Source organism: Grammomys surdaster, unplaced genomic scaffold, assembly GCF_004785775.1.
Source record: "Grammomys surdaster isolate TR1022 unplaced genomic scaffold, NIH_TR_1.0 334, whole genome shotgun sequence".
NCBI lineage: Eukaryota > Metazoa > Chordata > Mammalia > Rodentia > Muridae > Grammomys > Grammomys surdaster.
The window spans coordinates 2,981,196-3,001,004 of record NW_021604753.1 but is presented as its reverse complement, the minus strand read 5'-3'; the positions used below and the strand labels follow the sequence as shown (position 1 = coordinate 3,001,004).

General features: G+C 43.6%; 1 protein-coding gene and 1 long non-coding RNA gene across 2 annotated transcripts; one reads left to right on the top strand and one right to left on the bottom strand.

The window, feature by feature from the left end:
- Positions 1 to 549: 549 nt before the first annotated feature.
- On the bottom strand, positions 550 to 11,977 carry Rsl1d1 (ribosomal L1 domain containing 1). Its single transcript, XM_028778340.1, has 9 exons — positions 11,828 to 11,977; positions 10,961 to 11,100; positions 9,983 to 10,118; positions 8,372 to 8,520; positions 8,184 to 8,285; positions 6,156 to 6,249; positions 5,951 to 6,073; positions 2,011 to 2,262; positions 550 to 1,342 (listed from the first exon to the last, which is right to left on the bottom strand). The coding sequence occupies exons 1-9, from the start codon at positions 11,930 to 11,932 to the stop codon at positions 1,082 to 1,084; spliced, it is 1,362 nt and encodes a 453-aa protein (XP_028634173.1). The 5' UTR covers positions 11,933 to 11,977; the 3' UTR covers positions 550 to 1,081.
- Positions 11,978 to 12,079: 102 nt separating this feature from the next.
- LOC114630236 lies at positions 12,080 to 19,113 on the top strand. Its single transcript, XR_003712791.1, has 2 exons — positions 12,080 to 12,418; positions 16,558 to 19,113. It is a non-coding gene; the product is annotated as an uncharacterized LOC114630236 (long non-coding RNA).
- Positions 19,114 to 19,809: the final 696 nt, after the last annotated feature.

Here is a 19,809-nt window from a genome sequence, read left to right as displayed (position 1 = left end):
TTAATTCAGAAGCAACTATAATGCACTGTCTATACTCCACTTAGTCTAAATGTGTCTGGTTTTAAACAGAGGCACTGCATCAATACACTTTTGTCGTGCTTATTAAAAAAAACCCTTCCTTGCTGGGCGGTGGTGGCGCATGCCTTTAATCCCAGCACTTGGGAGGCAGAGGCAGGTGGATTTCTGAGTTCGAGGCCAGCCTGGTCTACAGAGTGAGTTCCAGGACAGCCAGAACTACACAGAGAAACCCTGTCTCGAAAAACAAAACAAAAAAACCCTTCCAGACAAGCCATACAAATCAAGAAACCTCTGCTCCATTTTGTAGCTGATTGTTGTTGTTGGGGTATTTTGTCTGTCCAAATATGTGCACCATTTCGCCTCAAACCCCTGGAATTGGAGTTAAAACTGAGAGCCATCATGATGGTCCTAGGAATTGAACGTGAGTCCTCTGAACAGTAGGACCACCTGAACTATGTCTCCAACCCTAGAGTTTCCTACATGTCTTCAAAATTAGTTAGGTGAGATGTGAAACACCAAGAACACAGTGAATTTACCCAGAAGGGGATGTAATAGTTTAATTAAAAAAACAAAACAAAACAAAAAAACAAACATCAGCAAATACACTGAACAATTTAAAAATATTTTTGTGCCTCAAACCCCCTAGTTTCTACAACAGAAATATTAAATTCAGAGGCACCCACAGAAACTTCTCAAAAACTGTTTAAGTCCAGGACTCTTTGTTGAAAAAGGCTGTGATGGAATCAGCAGCAGAGTACCTTTGTTGGCTGGGTTGTTTTTTTTTGGGGGGGGGACAGTTCTGGGTACTGAAGCCAGGATCTTGTACATGCTGGCAAAGTGTTATACCAGCAAGCCCAGGACTTAAATCTGGCCTTTAAATATTAAATCTTGGTTTATCCCAGGTGACCCAACTTTTGTAGACAACTAGCCTGGCCTCAAACTCACACACATCTACCTATCTCTGCATTCCAGTGTGTGAGTGTGTGCCACCACACCCTGTCTAAGTATTCTTGAAAAGCTCTAGAAGGTTAACTCTGATGTCCTCCATGCCAGTGCACTATTTCTAGTTTGAGTGGGCTGCCTGGGGTTGTTTGTCTCTGGGTGTGTTGAAAGCTTTCTTTCCAGATTTCCTGGGAGTAGAGAAGGACTTGGCCTCTGGCTTTCTGAATTCCTGAATATCTTTTTTTTGCTTCTTCCCAGAGGTCCCAGGATCTGAGGCTTCTGGAGTCTCTGTAGCTGGTTGGGCCTTCCTTTTCTTACCCTGAGGTGTATTTGGACCAGATTTCGATTTTGGAGATTTTTTCCCTGTGACATTTTCTTGCATCTTAAAAAAAGAAAGAGAGAAAGTTAATTCCAGAACAATAAAGAGCAGCATCTAACAAACAGATGTAAGCAGCCACTGCTGCGATTGCAGCCCTGTGTGTGCTTCGGCGGGGTAAAATGAGGGGCTCTTTCCAGCACCAGACATGGCTGGAACTCATCATGTAGACCAGCCTGGGTTCAAACTGATAATGCACCTGCCTCAGCCTGAGATTACAGACAAATGTGTAGTCTTTAGAGTATACTACTTCAATACCAGAAACATTATACCACTATGCTGTATTGTGCTGGCAGAAGACACATTCAGTGCTGATATCCAGGAACACTGAGAGGTCACATGGACTGACACTTTGTGAACATCTACACATGAGATACACTTTTAGAAGATGCCCTATTGTAAAGTAGCACAGGCCTTTCAGATTATTCAAGATGCTAAAGTAGACCAGTATTTGCCTTCATCAGCTTTCCTGGTTCCTGGAATTAACTCTAAACTTTTTTTAAAATCACTTAGCATTTTTACTTTTTCTTTTCTTCCTAAGACAGTGTTTCTTTTTGTGTAGCCCTGGCTGTCCTCTGGGTCACAAGTGCTGGAGTAAAGGCGGGAGACCCCACCTGGCATCACCTAGCACCTTTTGCCTGAAGCACAGCAGCTACTAGTATCAATAAAAATACCTTCACATTTTCTTTATCTGGAGTTTCTCCTATTGGTACCAGTTGTGGAATTGTTTCTTCATACTCCTCTGTAACTTTCAGCTGTGTGCTTGTCTTGCTGGTCTTTTTCTTCTGAGTTCCTGGGCCCTTCGCTGGAGCACTAACTAACCCACCTTGAGTTGAAAGAGATGCAGCCTTCTTGGACTTCTTCTTTAACATTTTGCTTTCCTTCTTCAACTTTGTGTTTTCATACTTCCTTTTTTTCTTTAGTCCCTACCAGAACACCAGATAAAATTTTAGTAGGAACCATCCATAGAAAACAGGTAGTACAGGTTTAGAAGCCGAGGCTGAGCATTTACAAGCTCCCTGAAACATCCTTGAACCACACAAAAATACTCCACTTCCAGATAGTTACACTGAAGTCTATTTGTTTGGAGGGTGAGAAGCATTTCAATCTATAGCTCAGGCTGGCTTGCCTTAAACTTAACCCTCTCCTACCTGCCTGCCACATGCTATAATTACATGCTCCAGTTACCTGGCTTTCTACTTTGACTTGGATACATATATACACATGCACGCACGAGCACACACACAGTGTAGCTGAAACTGTACTGTCAGCATGTTAATACATACTTGCAATCTTAACTACACGGAAGGCTGAGGCAGGAGGACAGCAATCTCAAAGGCCAATTTAAGCTAGTTATTGAAGTTTAAAACTTAGATTCTGTCTCAAACTAAAAGAAAGAATTGTGGGTTTAGTTTAGTGTCATAGCATATGTCTACTGTGTCCAAGGCCCTTGTACTCAATACCCACCATGAAGATTATGTACACATGCAACTGAGAGGTAGAAGTTAAGGCCAAAAGAAATTAAGCCCTTGTGCCTACATTACTAGTCTATGGAATACTTTCCTCATTAGGGGCTACACTCCAGAATAAATATAAGCTGGAAGCAGAGCCCTTGATCACCAAGCCCAATTTTGGTTTCATTCATCACTGATGCACCTGTCTTTTGTGTAAGAGCAAATGTATGTTCACACCCTAGGTCAACTTAGGGCATTCTCCAGGGGCCACCCACTGGAAGACAGGGCCTTTTATAGGATCTTGGGCTTGATGATTGGGTACACTAAGCTGATTCACCAGAGAGCACCAGGGATCCATCTTTCTCTACTTCTCCAGGACTGGCTCATGATCAGACACCATACTTACCATGGCAAACACTTTTACCCAGAGCCTAACAGGCTCGAACCCCCAGTTATCAAAGTGCGATGGGGTGGTTGTACATTCAGAGCACTTTCACAGTTCCTGCCTCATAGTAAACTGTCAATCATTCCTGTACCTTTAATTGTTTCTTTATAGACTGTCAACTGCAGTGACTGAGAGTTGGGATGGTCCAACTTGAACAGGGAGCCTCTCTCAACTGAGAAATTGGATGGACTCCTTTAATGAATGCTGGGAGCCGGGCAGTGGTGGCGCACGCCTTTAATTCCAGCACTTGGGAGGCAGAGGCAGGCAGATTTCTGAGTTCGAGGCCAGCCTGGACTACAGAGTGAGTTCCAGGACAGCCAGGGCTACACAGAGAAATCCTGTCTTGAAAACCAAAAAAAAAAAAAAAAAAAAAAAAAGACCGAGGGGAATCCTATTCTAAATCTAGGCAGTACATCCTGAGATGCTGCCCAGATAAAAAGGAGCATGGTGGAAGGGAAGAAAGGTTATCAGAATGCCTTTCACTCAACAGGCTTTCCCTTTTGGTTCTGACTTGATATATCCAGTTGCAGTAATTTTTAAAAAACACAAGGAAGCTGGAAGTGGTGGCACACACCTTTAATCCCAAAACTCTGGGAGGGAGAAGTGGGTAGGTTCTTGTGAATATGAGGTTAGCCTGTTGTACAGAGTGACTCTAGGACCAGCAGGCTGAGAAACCCTGTCTCCAAAGAAACAACAACCTTCAACATGCTTTCATCTTACTCCCTGGTGTTGCACGTGGCTGCTTCCGACTCTCTGCAGCAGCCGACTATGATTTGCTTCATGCTCTAGCAGAGGTATGGCTTTGCTAGCTGCAGATTAAGTTTCTTTGACTGCACATCATTTGGAATTCTGCAAACTTCTCAGAGGACATAAAAAGCTAGGGCAATGATGAGGGGTGATTATTTAGGGAGGTTGGTTGTGGTTTGTTATTATGCTCAGAGAAGAAACAAAAGGAAAGAAATGAAAATCAGGGAGCTATCTCCCCCCTCACGCCCCCACCCCCTCTTTCTCTACCTAATGATGGGGTGAAGCTGGGAGGATAAAGATGAGAAAAGGAAGAACCACAAAGTAGGAAAACCCATCTACACCCAGATGCTGCTATGAGCACCAGCAGTTCTCCAAAAATCCCTTAGGTCTCAGTCACCAGGTTGGGGATGTTGAAGCACACAGGCTAGTGGGCTCAGCAACTACTGGGTTCTCAATCTCTTCAGTGTGAGATAACTTGTTACACTGAGATAAAACATGAGCTGATTATGGACAGAGACAAGCTGTCACAGAAACATTTGCTGTTTGTGTTACAACTGCACTTACTACAAACAGCTGGATGTAAACCCGGGCATGGTGGGTGGTACATGCCTTCAATCCCAGCATGCACTCTAGAGACGGGCAAAGTGAGTTTGAATTCAAGGCCAGCCTGGCCTACAGAGTCTATGACCCTATTTAAAACACAACCAAAAGAAAAAAAAAAAAAGAAAAAAAAAAAAGAAAAAGAAAAAGAAAGGGCCGGGCGGTGGTGGCGCACGCCTTTAATCCCAGCACTTGGGAGGCAGAGACAGGCGGATTTCTGAGTTCGAGGCCAGCCTGGTCTACAGAGTGAGTTCCAGGACAGCCAGGACTATGCAGAGAAACCCTGTCTCGAAAAACCAAAAAAAAAAAAAAAAAAAAAAAAAAGAAAAAGAAAAAGAAAGGACCAATCAGCCAGGGGATGGTGAGGCACCACTCAGGAGGCAGAGGCCTTGTTGGAGGAAGTATGCCTGCTGCCTGTATATCGATGTGGAACTCTCAGTTACTCTCCAGCACCATGTCTACCTGCATGTTGTCATATTCCCTGCCAATCATTTAACCTCTGAAACTGTCAGCAAGCCCCACATAAATGCTCTAAGAGTTGCTGCAGTCTCTCTTCACAGCAATGACACTAAGACAGTATGTAACTCCTAGAAATAAAGACATAAGACAAAACACAGAAATGAAAAGTTCAGTAGAGACGATTAACATGGCCAAAGAGAATTCAAACCACTACTCCAATCAGTTATTCATCTCCATGTCACCATCCACCATTCTGATTTGGAAACAGCACCTGTAGTACTAAGATACATCAAAACTAAGTTAGGGGCTGGGAAGAGGACTCAGCTGGCCAAGGGTTTACACACAAACATGCCACTCACACAGAAAGATGGGCACAATGACTGGCATCTGCAATCTTAATTATGGGTGGGTGAGTGCATACAAGAACCCTGGAGCTCTTGGCCAGCTAGTCCAGCCAATCAGTGACCTCCACCGAAAGATCTTGTTTCCAAAATGAAGACGGATAGCATCAGGGGAAGACATTCAGTGTCGTCTAGCTCCCAACATTAAGGTGAGTTCGTTGGGGCTGGAGAGACAGCTCAGCGGTTAAGCCATCTGCTTTTTCAGAGAACCCAGGTTCAAGTCTCAGTGCCAACACGGCGGCTCACAACTCCCAATTCCAGTTCTGACGTTCATAAACATACGTGCAGTCAAAACACCAAGGCACATAAAATAAGCCTCAACATCCATTCCCCTTAAGATTGAACCCATACATTAAGCATATGCCTTACCACTGAGCTATCTATACCTTCAGTTATAGCATTAATTTATTTGAAACAGTCTTATAGCTTAAGTCAGCTCTGAACTTGCTGTGATCTCTCTTGGATACACATTTTAAGCCCCACTCAATATTAAAACTTTTATACTAACTTGTTTCTTCACACTACGGAAGGAATCGATGTTTTCATCCTGAGATGTGACAAATGAGGAAAAGATGGGAAGAGAAACCGACTTCTCAGTTTTCAGGAACAAGAGTTTCACACTCTGCCATCTCTAAAACAAAGAAATGATGTCATCTACACATGCTCGGCTTTTTTAGAATGGAAGCCAGACTCACGCACTTGCCATACTATACCTCCGGCAATCTTTCTGAAAGCGTTTCTGAGACAGCCAGGATGTTGTCAACAATGTGCTGAGTCTCCATTCCAGTGTGACCAACACGGACTGTACTAGAATTTAATAAAGCAATCAAGTTTTTAATCTTTAACTTTTGTATTTTAAAACTCCACTCCCCGAAGTAAAACATCACCATGCTGAAAGAAACACACACCCAGGGGTTGGACCACAAGATGGCTCTGCAAGTGAAGGCACTTCCCACAGAAGCCTGACAACCTGAGCTAAAGCCACAGAGTTCAATCCCAGTGGCTTCAGTGTAAAAAGAGAACTGACCCTGAAAACTGCCTTCTGATACCTACACTAAATACAGAATAATAATAAGGTAAGACAAAACAGGAAAACCTACATGTTGACCTCCAAGCTGTTTTGTGCACAATCACCCCAACAAAGCCATTGACACCTCATAGTTTGCACGTCCTATTCAGCTGAGTCCTTCTGAAGTAAAAACTTCTTGTCCCTCATGGATAACTTATTTTAGCAAAGACCAAAGTATCTCTGCAGCTAAGAGGCGGGGAATAGGAAATGAATAGGAAGCCCAGCAGGGCTCCTGTAGCACTGGGTCCCTGACTCCCTCGCCAGAGGCTCACCGTGGTAGCACTTTATGGAGTGTCAACTGGGTAGCAGAGAGATTCTTTTCCAGCTCTTTTTCTTTAGTCAGACACTGGCTGGCTGTCTACTCTGTATGTGCATGTGTATGAAGGTGTTTGCCCAAGTGAAGAAAAGAGGAAGAAACAAGACAGGAAGCCATTGTGCCAGGCAAAGAGAATAGAAATAATCAAAGAAATTTGAACTCACCATGCAGTACAGGCTACCCTCAAACTAGAGCACCTCTTAGCTCAGGTTCTCTTGTGGTGGGATAATGTGAGCCGTTATATTTGATATCTCTAACCTTCTTTGACAACAGCCTGTAACTGAGGAAGGGGTAGGAGGCCAGGACCAACGACAACTCCTCTTAGTTATTTAACTGAAACCAACCAAGGGGCTTCCCTCCTGCAAGCAGCATGCAATGGGAATCTATATACATTGCTTGTTACGCTAAGCCTGGACCCACACACTGCCCCATCTCTGACCACTTAAGGTTGGAAAGCAATTGTTATCCTCTGTTTGTAATGCTGGATTCTCTGAAAAATAGATGAGTTGTCTCTCCCGTCTTCTTTTTATTTATCTAATGTGTGTTTTGTGTGATTGTCATAGAACAATTTACAAGTACTGGTTCTCTCCTACTAGTGACAGTCCTGGGAACCAAATTCAGGTTGTCATGCTTGGTGGACAGGTGCCATAAACCTGAACCATCTGGTTGACTTCAAACGTCTTTTCCTTAGCTTAGGTGTAAGGCTCTACCTAGTTCAGGATCCTGGGTAAGAACGAACTGAAGGAATCAACATGTAGCTACTTCCTTTCAGCTGAAACATTCCTCAACAAGGGGGAGACAGCAGGTTTGAGCAGGTACAACACTGAAAAAGCTCCTCCTCAAGGCTATCTAAGCACCAGACACTTTCCATGGAGTTGCCAGCAACTGCAACAGAACTCCAGTGGTACAGTTTTCATGACAACCCCATGCCAAGGGAGGCCCTTCATGACACAGCTGCTTACATCACAGGTCAGACATGTTTCTGTAAGTAACACCACATATGCCACTCTATGTCAGCACAATAAACTCTCTGTTCATCAAGAAAGATCTGTACAATCACATCCTCAGTCTATGGTTCCTGCCCTACCCAGGGTGAATACATTTGTTCACCTCTCCAGAAAAACAAGACAACAAAGACAATTCAAAGACAATGAACTCATTAATGGGGGATTAAAATTACTCCTAAACTTTTTCCCCCAGAAGACTTTAAAAAAAAAAGAGAACAACAACAAAAAAACATTTTAGGCTTTAATACAGTCCTAGTTTTAGTAACATGATTCTTTATGGGGGAAAACAGGATCCAAAAACCTTGACATGTAAAGTTTAAAGAAACCTCATATAAATGTTCCTTGTTACCTGCAAGAACCACGCTTAGAGATGTTTAAGACGGTCCCTGTGATCCCTCGATCGATCTCTTTGGACAGATTCTTTGCCAGGAGATTTACAGATACTGGAACTCTATAAAAACACAGGCATCAGAACAGAACACAGGAGACACAGAAAACGCCATAGCATTCAAGTCCAGTCACTGCAAATAAACTCACTTCTTCCTCTGATAGAAATGCCTTCCTATGTGTGTGGGCAAATGCCGTCGAATTCTTTCATCAGTAATAAAGATGTCAAAGCTGCCCAGGAGGCGGAGCTTGGCTTCATAGGCTTTATATTCTGTTTTTAACGTTTTAAAAGGGATAATCTAGAACACAGAGACAAGATCGAAACCATAAAATGTTAAGCATCTAAAACAGGAGGAGAAATGTTTAACACTTCCTATTCAGACTGGTCCTAAAGCCATGCCCCTCTCAGATTAATGAATTCCTAAGCAGCTAAACCCAATGTCAGTGGGGCACTGAAGTACATGACATAACCTGTTCTTGGAATCTCAGGTTGGGGAATGCTAACTTTGAGGGCAGTTGAGGCAATTGAACAAGATGCTATCTCAAACAAAAATGAGCTGCAGAGACAGCTTAGTGGTTAAAAGCATTAGCTGCTCTTACAGAAACCTGGGGGTTTGATTCCACCACCCACACAGTAGCTCGTGGCCATGTGTACTTCTCTCCAGGTCCAGGGAATCCAAGACTCTCTTCTGGTCTACAAGGGTACTTATAATACACCCAGACATTTTTTTAAAAAGCAAGGATGTTGGAGTCTGGTAACAGTACCTGGTGTAGAAGTGTACACCTTAAATCCCAGCTTGAAAGAAGTTCTGAATTGGAGGACAGCCTGGTTTACACTACAGTTTGGTGTATTGGTCTAGCCTGGGTAAGGTTTTGGATTCAATTCCTATTACTAGGAAAAATATAAAGAAACAGAGTACAAAGATAAAGAATCACGAGCCAGAGCCAGACACGTGATGCTCTACAAACACACAAAAAATTAGGTTTTTAAACAATCTGCAGTGGGACTACGGATGGCTCAGTGGTTCAGAGCTCTGACTGCTCTCACAGAAAACACATGGAAACATGCTCTACAAACACACAAAAAATTAGGTTTTTAAACAATCTGCAGTGGGACTACGGATGGCTCAGTGGTTCAGAGCTCTGACTGCTCTCACAGAAAACACATGGAAACAACCTTCTGCGACTCCAGCTGCAGGGAACTCCATTCTCCCTTAGGCACTGTGCTCAAGACAATTAAAAATAAGATACGAGCCGGGCGGTGGTGGTGCACGCCTTTAATCCCAGCACTCGGGAGGCAGAGGCAGGCGGATCTCTGAGTTCGAGGCCAGCCTGGTCTACAGAGTGAGTTCCTGGACAGCCAGGGCTACACAGAGAAACCCTGTCTCAACCCCCCCCCCCCCCAAAAAAAAGATATGAAATCTGACGTGCATTTAGCTTTTCAGGCACCAATCAAAATAGCACCTTCAGCAAAAGCAAAAGGACATACAGCCAATCGAAAGCAGTGACATTTACATTAAAAGGAGAAATGGGCTGGAGATGGCTGGGCAGTTAAGAGCACTTGATGCTCCTTTGGAGGAACTGGGCTTTACCTCCTGCACCGTTCAGGCAGCTCACAACCACCCGTAACTCTAGCTCCAAGAAATTTCATAACCTTTTTCTGATTACAGAGAAAATAGACCTAAAAGATTACAGCAGTGTATCATACTTCATTTCTGTTAAGTCTTTGAAAGGACTTCAATGCATCAGCAAACCACCTACCTGAGAGATAGTGTTAACTCCATGTTTTTTCAAAAGCTTTTTATAGAAGCCTTCTGTCTGTTCAGGTGACTCACATTCATCTTTAGTGAACAGACACACATCTGAGGATTCTGAGAGAATGCTATGAGGCAAAGACCTGTAAAACATGACAAACACAGAGCAAAGTGTTATTCCAGAAACACATTATGGATTAGCCACAGCACATGCTTATCCTCGCTGAAAGTCATTGTTGGCCCAAGAGAGCTAACAAGAACACACCACACGGTACATACTACAGGCAGGCCAGGTGACTCAGTGGGTGAAAACACATGCTCAATGCCAGGCCTAACAACCAGAGTCCAAACTCCAGGACCAACATGGTAGGAGAGAAATGATACTGACTTCCATGTGTGTGCACCTCACCCTCCAGACAGACAAACACAACTAAATGCTCTTTAAAAATATTTTTATTTATTTATTTCCATGACATGGTTTCTCTGGGTGGCACTGGCTATCTTAGAACTAGCTCTGAAAACAAGGCTGGCTTCAAACTCAAGAGATCTGCCTGCCCCTGCTACTTCTGGCTCTAAAAAAGAAAATATTGCGTTACAGAGACCAAATGCAGGATCGAATACATTCAGCAGTTAAGAGCATTTGCTGCTTTCCTGGGAGATTTGATTTTGTTACCTGTACCTACAATTGGCTGCTCCAAACCTCATCTCTGCAGTCCAGGTGATCTGAAACCCTCTTTTGGCTTCTGAAAGCACTGGACACATGTGGCCCACATTCTTACACTAGACACTGACATTCTAAGTGATTTTTAAAAATTAAAAGGTGGGCACCTTTAACCTCAGCACTTAAGAGGAAAAGGCAGATCTATTACTGTGAGTTTGGGGCCAAGCAAGCCTTAGTATCAACAAACCAGCCCAAACCAAAACAAATAAACAAACAAACAAAAAAAAAAACCAACCAAACAACTCTCAACAGATAAGAACTTACACTCTGACTCGAAGTTCTTTCTTTGGAATTTTCCATAATATCACCATTAAAAATAAATTTTCGCTCCCATTCAACAGCAATTCATTATTGTTTTTTTTGGATTTCGAGTTATCAAACAGAACTTCCACCGCCTTTCTAATCTGCAGAGACAGAGAAATAAATTAGTTTTCTCAATCTACGTTAATTGCTCCCACACAGACATATTTGTTTCCTTTGGTCCTTTGGGAGCCGGGGCAGGGGGCGTTACAAGAGAGGGTTTTCCTGTATAGCTCTGGCTGTCCTGAAATATGTGGTCCAGGCTGGCGTCAAATTTAAAAGATTCGTCTGCCTCTCTCCCGCGTGCTGGGATTAAAGGTGTGCGCGTTAAGCCTGGCGCTCCTCTTTTTACTGGGCAAATTTCATCAGCATATTAGGATCTTACAATTTGTACCCTGTGCAATCTAAAAATCCGTCTAAAACATCTAAGTACATGCTTCCAGAATCTGTTTACAAATTGTCTTTTCTACATAAGAGAAAGGGCTATTCGGAAGCTTCTCCTGCCCTCTACGAGAAAGGAAACAATCAGGAAAAGCGCATAGTGCGGGGAGCATTTATTGAGCGTCATGTGCTCGGCACTAAAATCACTTTGTGCACGTACTGTAATGCTGCAGAACGGAGCGCAGAAGCCCATTTTCAAAAGGAGGCAAACAGGCCATAAGTGTGAGAAAAGCAAGCCCACTGGGGTGCGTTTTCAGAGCCTGCCTCGAGCTCCGGGGAGTCACGCAGTCGCGGGCCCACTTGATTTCCAGGCCTCTCGCCCTACACCCTGCGCCTCACGCGGGTCCTAACCACCCTGCTTCCGAGTCGTTGTCCCCAAAAGCCACTCGCCTGCTCTCTGTCCAGCTGTACAAGAGCGGTCGCGGCCGCTTGCACCTCGGTGGTGGTCGCCGTAGCAGCCGAGGCACGGGGAGAGTCGGGTTCTGAAACCTTCATGTCGCCTCGTGTGGAACTCAGGAGTCTGAATGCATGCGTACGCGCAACCCGAAGGCCCGGAACCGGAAGCAGAGGGTAATGCTGCGGTGGTTACTTACGTCACTTCCTGTAAGGCGTGGAATTCGATGCCGGTCCCGCCCTCTGGAGTAGTTGGTGTTGAGGACATAGGCTGTTCCCAGAGTTATTCCAGTATAAACGTCTCTCTTGTGTCCGGCTCTTTCTAAGGCGCCAGGCCTCGCAAACCCTGTCGCTCTTCTCCTGAGAACACCGAGAGAGCGCCCCAAGGAGAGACTAGAGACTTGTCCTCAGTCCCGTGCTGTCTTCTGAAGTGCGGGAAGCCGCGGCTTCACACTCTGCTATGGCTTCAGGTGTCGGTTTCCCCAAATTGATGGTATTCCCATGAAATAAAGAGGAACTGCCAACATTAGGCGCGTGATGCTGCGCGAGAAACGAAAAAATGAGTCGGTCTCAGGAGCTTCGTCCCAGGTAAGACCTGAGCACGAACGCATAGGGGAATACGCCAGAACATCTTAAATGACTTGTGGTTGCCAGGCATACCCACTGTGCTGACCTTGCCTCATACCGAGTATTTGAGGTTGTTCTCAGTCAGTACACGGAGCTCTGAATGGTACCACCAGTTTTTATTTTTGTTTGGTTCGTGACAGGTTCACTATTATCGAGACAGGGACTCTATTATGGCAGTTCTGGCTGTTCTGGAATTCTCTATGTAGACCAGTCTGACCTCGAACTCACTGAGATCCTCCTGTTTCAGGTTTCAGGGTGCTAGGATTAAAAGCATCCACCAATACGCCCCCACTTAAGTCAAGATCTTCCTATATAGCCCAGGATTACCTGAGTGAGCCTCCTTCCCCACGTCTCAGACGCTAGATTTACAAGAGTGAGAGAGTCGCTTGTCCCCCAACTTGTATCGGCACTGTTACATAATTTATTTAGGAACTTTTAGGTAGATCTTAAGGATAATGACAGGCTTCCCTCAGCAGCTGTGTGGGAATAAAATGATCACCATAGTCAGTTGTTTTCCAAAAGTGCCCCCTTGTACGAAAGAATCACGCTCTACTTGTGTCTGATGAGACCCATGTCTTAATTTAACGTGTAGAATACATTTTTAGAGAAGTCATTGGCACCTGCTTCTACTTGTCTCTTTTCGAATCTAGTATAAGATTGACTTTTAGCATATTGCAATGAGTTGCTACATTGGGCTTGAAGTATGCAGGCTTCCTAACACACTCCAAAGAGCATTGGTGGTCTTAGGTGTTCTCTTGCCTGTATTCAAGTTTGAAAACCAGACTTTTTTTGGTTTTTCGAGACAGAGTTTCTCTGTGTAACAGCCCTGGCTGTCCTGGATCTCTCTTTGAGGACCAGGCTGACCTTAAGCTCACAGAAACCTGCCTGCCTCTGTCTCCCAAGTGCTGGGATTAGGACTTGTTGTTGCTGGTGGTGGTGGTTTGTTTTAAGAGATTTATTATTTTATGTGTATGGATGTTTTACTAGCATACATATCTGTGGACCACATGTGGAGAGTGCTGCTGGAGGCCAGGAGAGAGTGCTCGATCCTCCTAGAACTGGAATTGCAGATGGTTGGAAACCACCATGTGGATGCTGCAAACCAAACCATAGTCTTCTGGGAGAGCAAGCAGTGCTCTTAACTCCATCTCTCCGGCCCCAAACACCAGGCTTTTGGGCCAAGGAAATTACATGAATTCAGATGATAGATCCTGGAGGTGACTGGAAACAGTGACTAGAGCCAAAAAATTGCAAACTGAAGAGATAGGATATGAGGCTTTTAAAACTGACAAAGCAACTAGTTATCAAACTGCAGTTACACGTGAAAGAAATAAAAAGTACTAGTAGCAAAGGAAAAGTGATGACTTTCCCTTTAGGAAAGTTGGTCTGGTTGTGGTTTTGCAAAGTGAAAGATCTAGAACTCTTTGATATTCTTACTTTCAAGTAATAGAGCTTCAACACACACACCCCCTACAAACCTCCTTCAGTGTGAGCTGATTTAGTGACTTGGTTCTTTCTAATAGTGTATTGGAAATGTGTTAGGCCGCCAAGCACAGCGTGGTACTTACAATCCCCGTACTGAGTGAGGGGCCTCTAACAGAAGGATTGCAGTGAGTTCTAGGCCACTCTGAGCTATAGAGCAGTACTCTCATCTCAGTGTCATTTCTGAAATTAGATTTATGATTACTATCATTCATGCATGTCATTTTTAATCTTTACAACTCCCTCTCAATCACTCATTCGTAAGGTGGCCCTAGAGAGAGGGAAGCCAGCTGATACACTGCGAGGCGACTCTGGCAACCAGCCAGTCACCACATGCATGAAGTAAAGCCTTTGCAGACACATGAGAGACTCCAAGTCAGAACCATCCAGCTATGCTGCTCCTAGCTTTCTTATAAAAACCGAGTAAGCCTTTGTTCATTTTAGCTGCCACTGCGGGGTGATTTGTTCTCTCTCAATAGGTATTTGATAGAAGTTTATAGTCCTCTCATTCACATATTCATCTGGGTAATCAATATTTGAATTTTTGCACCTCATATTCACCAAGGTTTACCATGAACTCATATGCTTACCTCAACTTGCTGCCCTTGTATTTCCTTTCTCAGTATTGAGTACTTCTAAGACAATTAAAATTATTTTTAAGTCTTTTCTCTTCATCCCTCAATTTGATGAATAATAGTTTGCAGTGTGGGTTTGGTGGCACACGTCCCTAATTCAGAATTATAGAATTAGGAATTTCAAAGTAAGCCTTAGCTACCTGGCGTGTTTAAGGCCAGTCTACACTATATGAAACCATCTCAAAACAAAACCTTGGAGATACATGGAAACCTAGATAATCCACAAATTCCTGAGCATGATTTACTGGACAAAAGGGCAATACTAATTATTAATAGGATTTAAAAATGAAGAAAAAGGAACAGATTTGGAAGCGCTATTGGAATGAATTCTTTGGTGGGAGGTCTCAGCAGGTACAGATACCTGCCATCAAACCAGTAACCTGAGTTTGATTCCACATCACGGAAAGAGAAATCAGACCCTTGCAAGTTGCCCTCTGATTTCCACATGTGAGCTCTGGCTCATGAGCCATGGCACAGGTGTGCCCACATGAACACATACACACACAAGAAAATGCAATTAAGAAACAATTTTAAAAAATATTCTTTTTCACTATTTCAAGTTTAAAGTTCCAGTGCTATATCTAAGTAATTCTGGGATGCAGAGAAAGATGTTTCTGAGAAAGAAAGAAAGCTTAAGACATCATCTTTATAGGGATGGTTACAGCTGTGGAAATAGATGAGAAATATAGAGCCAAAGCAGGGCCATCAAGAAATCTTTAATTGTGGATTAGAAGAGAAGAGAGCTAAGGAAAAGAAAATATGGGTGGAGGGCCCAGCATAAGAATGGCCATTCTCATCCAACTACCACACCAACTAGTGCAATAACCCATATCAACCTCCTCAAATATCGCCTCACATTTGGAACGCTTTTTTTTTTTTTTTAAGATTTATTTTATGTATGAGTACACTGTTGCTGTCTTCAGACACACCAGAAGAAGGCAGCAGATCTCATTAAAGATGGTTGTGAGCGCCAGGTGGTGGTGGTGCACGCCTTTAATCCCAGCACTTGGGAGGCAGAGGCAGGCGGATTTCTGAGTTCGAGGCCAGCCTGGTCTACAGAGTGAGTTCCAGGACACCCAGGGCTACACAGAGAAACCCTGTCTCGAAAAATCACAAAAAAAAAAAAAAAAAAGGTAGTTGTGAGCCACCATGTGGTTGCTGGGAATTGAACTCAGGACCTCTGAAAGAGCAGTCAGTGTTCTTAACCCCTGAGCCAGCCCCTTGGGACACGTTTAGTTGATGGATCAGTGGGGAGCAGCACTATTAGGAATGATTGAGAGGTATAGCCTTGTTGGAGGAAGTGTGTCACTGTAGGTGAGCTTTGAGGTTTCACAGGCTCAAGCCAGGCCAGTGTCTCTCTCTTCCTGCTGCCTGTGGATCTGGATGTGTTACTTCTCCAGCACCACATCTGCCTGGATGCTGCCCTACTTCCTGCCATGATGATGAACTAATAGCCCTCTGAAACTGTAAGCAAACTTCAATTAAATGTTTTCCCTTATAAGAGTTGTACTGGTCATAGTGTCTCTTAACAGAAATAGAACATTGGCTAAGACAGTTAGTTTCATAGTTTCCAACTTGATGCAAGGTAGAGTCATCTGGGAGGAGGAGATCTCAGTTGAGGAAATACCTCCATCAATACAATCGGCTTGTAGGGAAGCCTATAGGACATTTTTTGGATTAATGACATGGATGGACTCAGCCCACTCTTGGCCAGAAGAGGGCACCAGATCTCATAGATGGTTATGAGCTAAAACCCTAGGAACATGTTGGAGATCATAGAGTTCGGGACAGGTAGAGAGAACTAACAGAACAGTTAAACATTAAATTCTGGGCCAAAAATGGCAAAACTGCCATTCTTTTTAGGGTCAGGTGTTCCCCCTGCCAGGACAGGTTGACACCATTTGAAATGTTTGGCCAGCCACATCTACTGTTCTGGTCAAGGGAAGGCCACAGATTATTGAAATGTCTAATCATTCCTTCAAGTCCTTACAGGCACTGCAGCAGACAACTAGAGAATCCAGAGTCGTCTGTTATGCCCACCACTTGTGCTACCCTTGACTGAACAGCACACAGGTTTCAACTTGGAGACTTGCCACTTACCTAGCAAGACTCTGGAACCTTCCTTTGAGGGACCATATCCTGTGATCCCAACAACGCCAAGAGCCATCAAGGTAGCAGGGACTGCAGCTTGGATCTACCACTTCCATCTGAAGGCATATACAACCAGCCAGGAGAAAGGTGACAGCTGGAGGGTAATGCAATGTTCCCAATGCCCTCTAAAGGTGTGGCTCATGTATACCTTGAACTCAGACTGGCACTGATTTGGGGAATCTTGATAGGTTACTCCCAGCCAGCTAACAATGTGGAAGCCTGGGATTGGGAGCTGTCTCGAACCTCAGATAGGAAAATAATAGGTCTTTTCCAGAATGTCAACTCCCAACCTGTGTTTAAATTCGACCTGTGTGATTTCTTTGATAACAATGAACTTATGGCTGAATGGGGAATTTATAGTCCAGTTCACCCAGGGTGTGGGACCAAAATGCAGGAAATATCCTTTTGGTCTTCACCATTTTACGCATGCCCGGCTGACGGGCCTACACACTGTCACAGATGGGAAAAGGATTATCACTGCTCCAGCCCAGGTTGCGAGACTGAGTCTGACCAGGGTGGACATAAAGACCCATACATCTCCATTCAACGGATATATCCTTCCCGGGATTGCAGACCTGGGACCTGTAATCCCTTTACTTTAAAGATTGTGACTTGGAATGAATTGAGTGCCAAATACTGGCTTACTGGCCGGACCTGGGGATTTGTACTTAAATTTAAGAATTATGGAAACAGTCCTGGTGTAGAATTCACTATACAGAAAAAGGTTCCACACTACAGAGCCAATCCCATAGGTCCTGAAAGGAGCTGGTTGCCTCAACCAGGGATTGGGGTGTATCCTTTCTCTATCCTAACTCCTCAGGCCATTTCACCCATGGTGGTGAATCTATCCACAGTCATGGTCAAGGGGCTGCAGTAATAGATAGCTTCAGTCCTACTCCAGAACACACCTACAAGTTTTATCCCCTAGTGATTCCCTTGAGCTCAAGACTTGAAGTTATTGCATAATTGGATAAATCATACACACCCCAGCCTTGGAAGAGATTATTGGTTTTATCAAGGTCCAGACCTCTCTTTTATGTAGAGATAGGGATCAATCTCTCTATTATCCCAACTGGAAAATTTAAATAGTAAAATGAAGAAACTAGACTCACCCTGGGAGATTTCCAAAAGGTTAATCTCTTCAATTTGTAATTAGCCAGCTTCACATTATAGCAAAACCTGAGTATTCATTTATACATCAACTGCTCTGAGCATATTAGAATGTACCTCTAATGCCTATTAAGGACATGCTGGGCCTGTATATTTGAGCTTGCTAGATATGTAACAGCTGAACACCTTCAATTTTGGCCCCAGGAAGGAAATCTCTGTATTCAAGCCTATATCCTCTCCCAAGTAGACATGTATACTGGAGAGAAGGGTAGAAAACTTGCCTACATATAAAGGATATTCCCACTGTGAGGTCCAGCAGGGTCTGTTAGAATAAAGAGAATAGCAGTCTCAGCTATATAGTTAAACTTCTCCTCCTGAGAGCAAGAATCGCCTTGGGAGTGTCAGCCCTAGTTATTTAAGACCAGAATTTTAAAATACTCAGTAATTAAGTAGACCAAGACTCAGCACCTAAAGAGCTCCATCAGGCAACTTGAACAAGTGGTTTCCTTAGCAGAGATGGTTTCACAGAACCATGGAGGACTAGATTTTAATTGTGAAGGAAGTACATTTGTTGTGCTGCCTTAGGTGAAAAACGTTTCTATGCCAAGAACTCATGAGTTTATGGGAAATATAGATATGGCTCAGAAAAACTTCAGCTGTAAGGGCAAAGGAATGAGCGGAGGCTTCTGCTTGGTACCAGTCTCCTTTTTTCTTGGTCCCCATGGCTTACCTCTCTTTTTCCAGCCACAGCCGGGCCCAGTCTTTTACTATTCATTGGCATCCCAATCAACCCCACATTTTACATTGTTGACTGATGTACATTAAAGTAGAACCACCTCTGCTAAAATGAGAGCCCTGCAGGCTTGGTAACAGCCTGTGCTCAGCACAACTCAGGGACTGGAGTCAGAAGATGGAGAGCCAGTGGGGTTGCAGTGGCTAAGGACGCTCCATCCTGAACCCATTTCTGATTTTAGTAGGCTTTGTCCCCTGACTTAAATTCTTGAAAGATAAGCTCCAGACAACCTGTTTCCTTCCCCCAAAATGGCGTAACTTGTGAAATGATTAGCTGCTGGCTCAGGCTTTTGTAACTTGTAACTTGTTGTATGCAGGGGGAGTTTCTCATATAGCTGCAAATTCCACCGAAAAATTAAGTAATTGTGGTTTTTGCCTATAAAAATCCTTCCCTCAACCTCTCCTTTCAGTGGTATGCCTTTGATTTGACTTTAAGACTGCCACCCAGCTAGCAGTTTTAATAAATGTATCTAATTATAATCTGGATTGAGTCTGTGGTCCTTTCCTGGTGATCTCAAACTTCTTAACAGCCCAGCATGAACTCCAAGGTCTTAATCCTTGTGTGGCAAGCCTTTCTGTAGCAAAATTCTTGAAAATGATTTCAGTTTTTCCTGGCCCCCACAGTCTGGTTTTACTTTTGTTTTGGAGTCGCAGTTGTAAAGACAGGGTCAGAACCTGGCTGGTTCAAAACATGATCTGGGTTACCTGAAGCTAACCTTCAACTACTGATATTGCTTCTACCTTCCAAGTACTGATATATATGCTTATGCCACTGTGTCCAGAGATTGTTGAATTTGAAACTATTCTTATGGTTCCCCAAGGGATTTTTAGTCCCTTAAATTTCTATACCTGTTAGGAGGACTTAAGGATTTTTAATTTATTTTTTGAGTTTTTGAATCAGGGTTTCTTTGTGTAGCCCTGGCTGTCCTGGAACTCACTCTGCAGACCAGGCTGGCCTCACACTCAAGAGTTCACCTGCCTGTACCTCCCCAGTGCTTGGATTAAAGACATGCACCACCACCCTACAGGAAGACTAGTTTTAAATGTGGGCAATAATCTATAGAAATTTACTGTGTGTGTGTGTGTGTGTGTGTGTGTGTGTGTGATATACTTTTGGATTTATTAGGGAAAATATCTTAATATTTTAAGACAAACTAAAAACCTTAAATTAATCTATGTTTT

Coding starts and splice junctions, on each gene's coding strand:
- Rsl1d1 (XM_028778340.1), bottom strand. CDS start 11,932: ATGAAGGTTTCAGAACCCGACTCTCCCCGTGCCTCGGCTGCTACGGCG. Junction 10,119..10,960: donor AAAGAACTTCGAGTCAGAGT/GTAAGTTCTTAT, acceptor CATGTTTTACAG/GTCTTTGCCTCATAGCATTC. Junction 2,263..5,950: donor TCCGTAGTGTGAAGAAACAA/GTTAGTATAAAA, acceptor GTGTTCTGGTAG/GGACTAAAGAAAAAAAGGAA.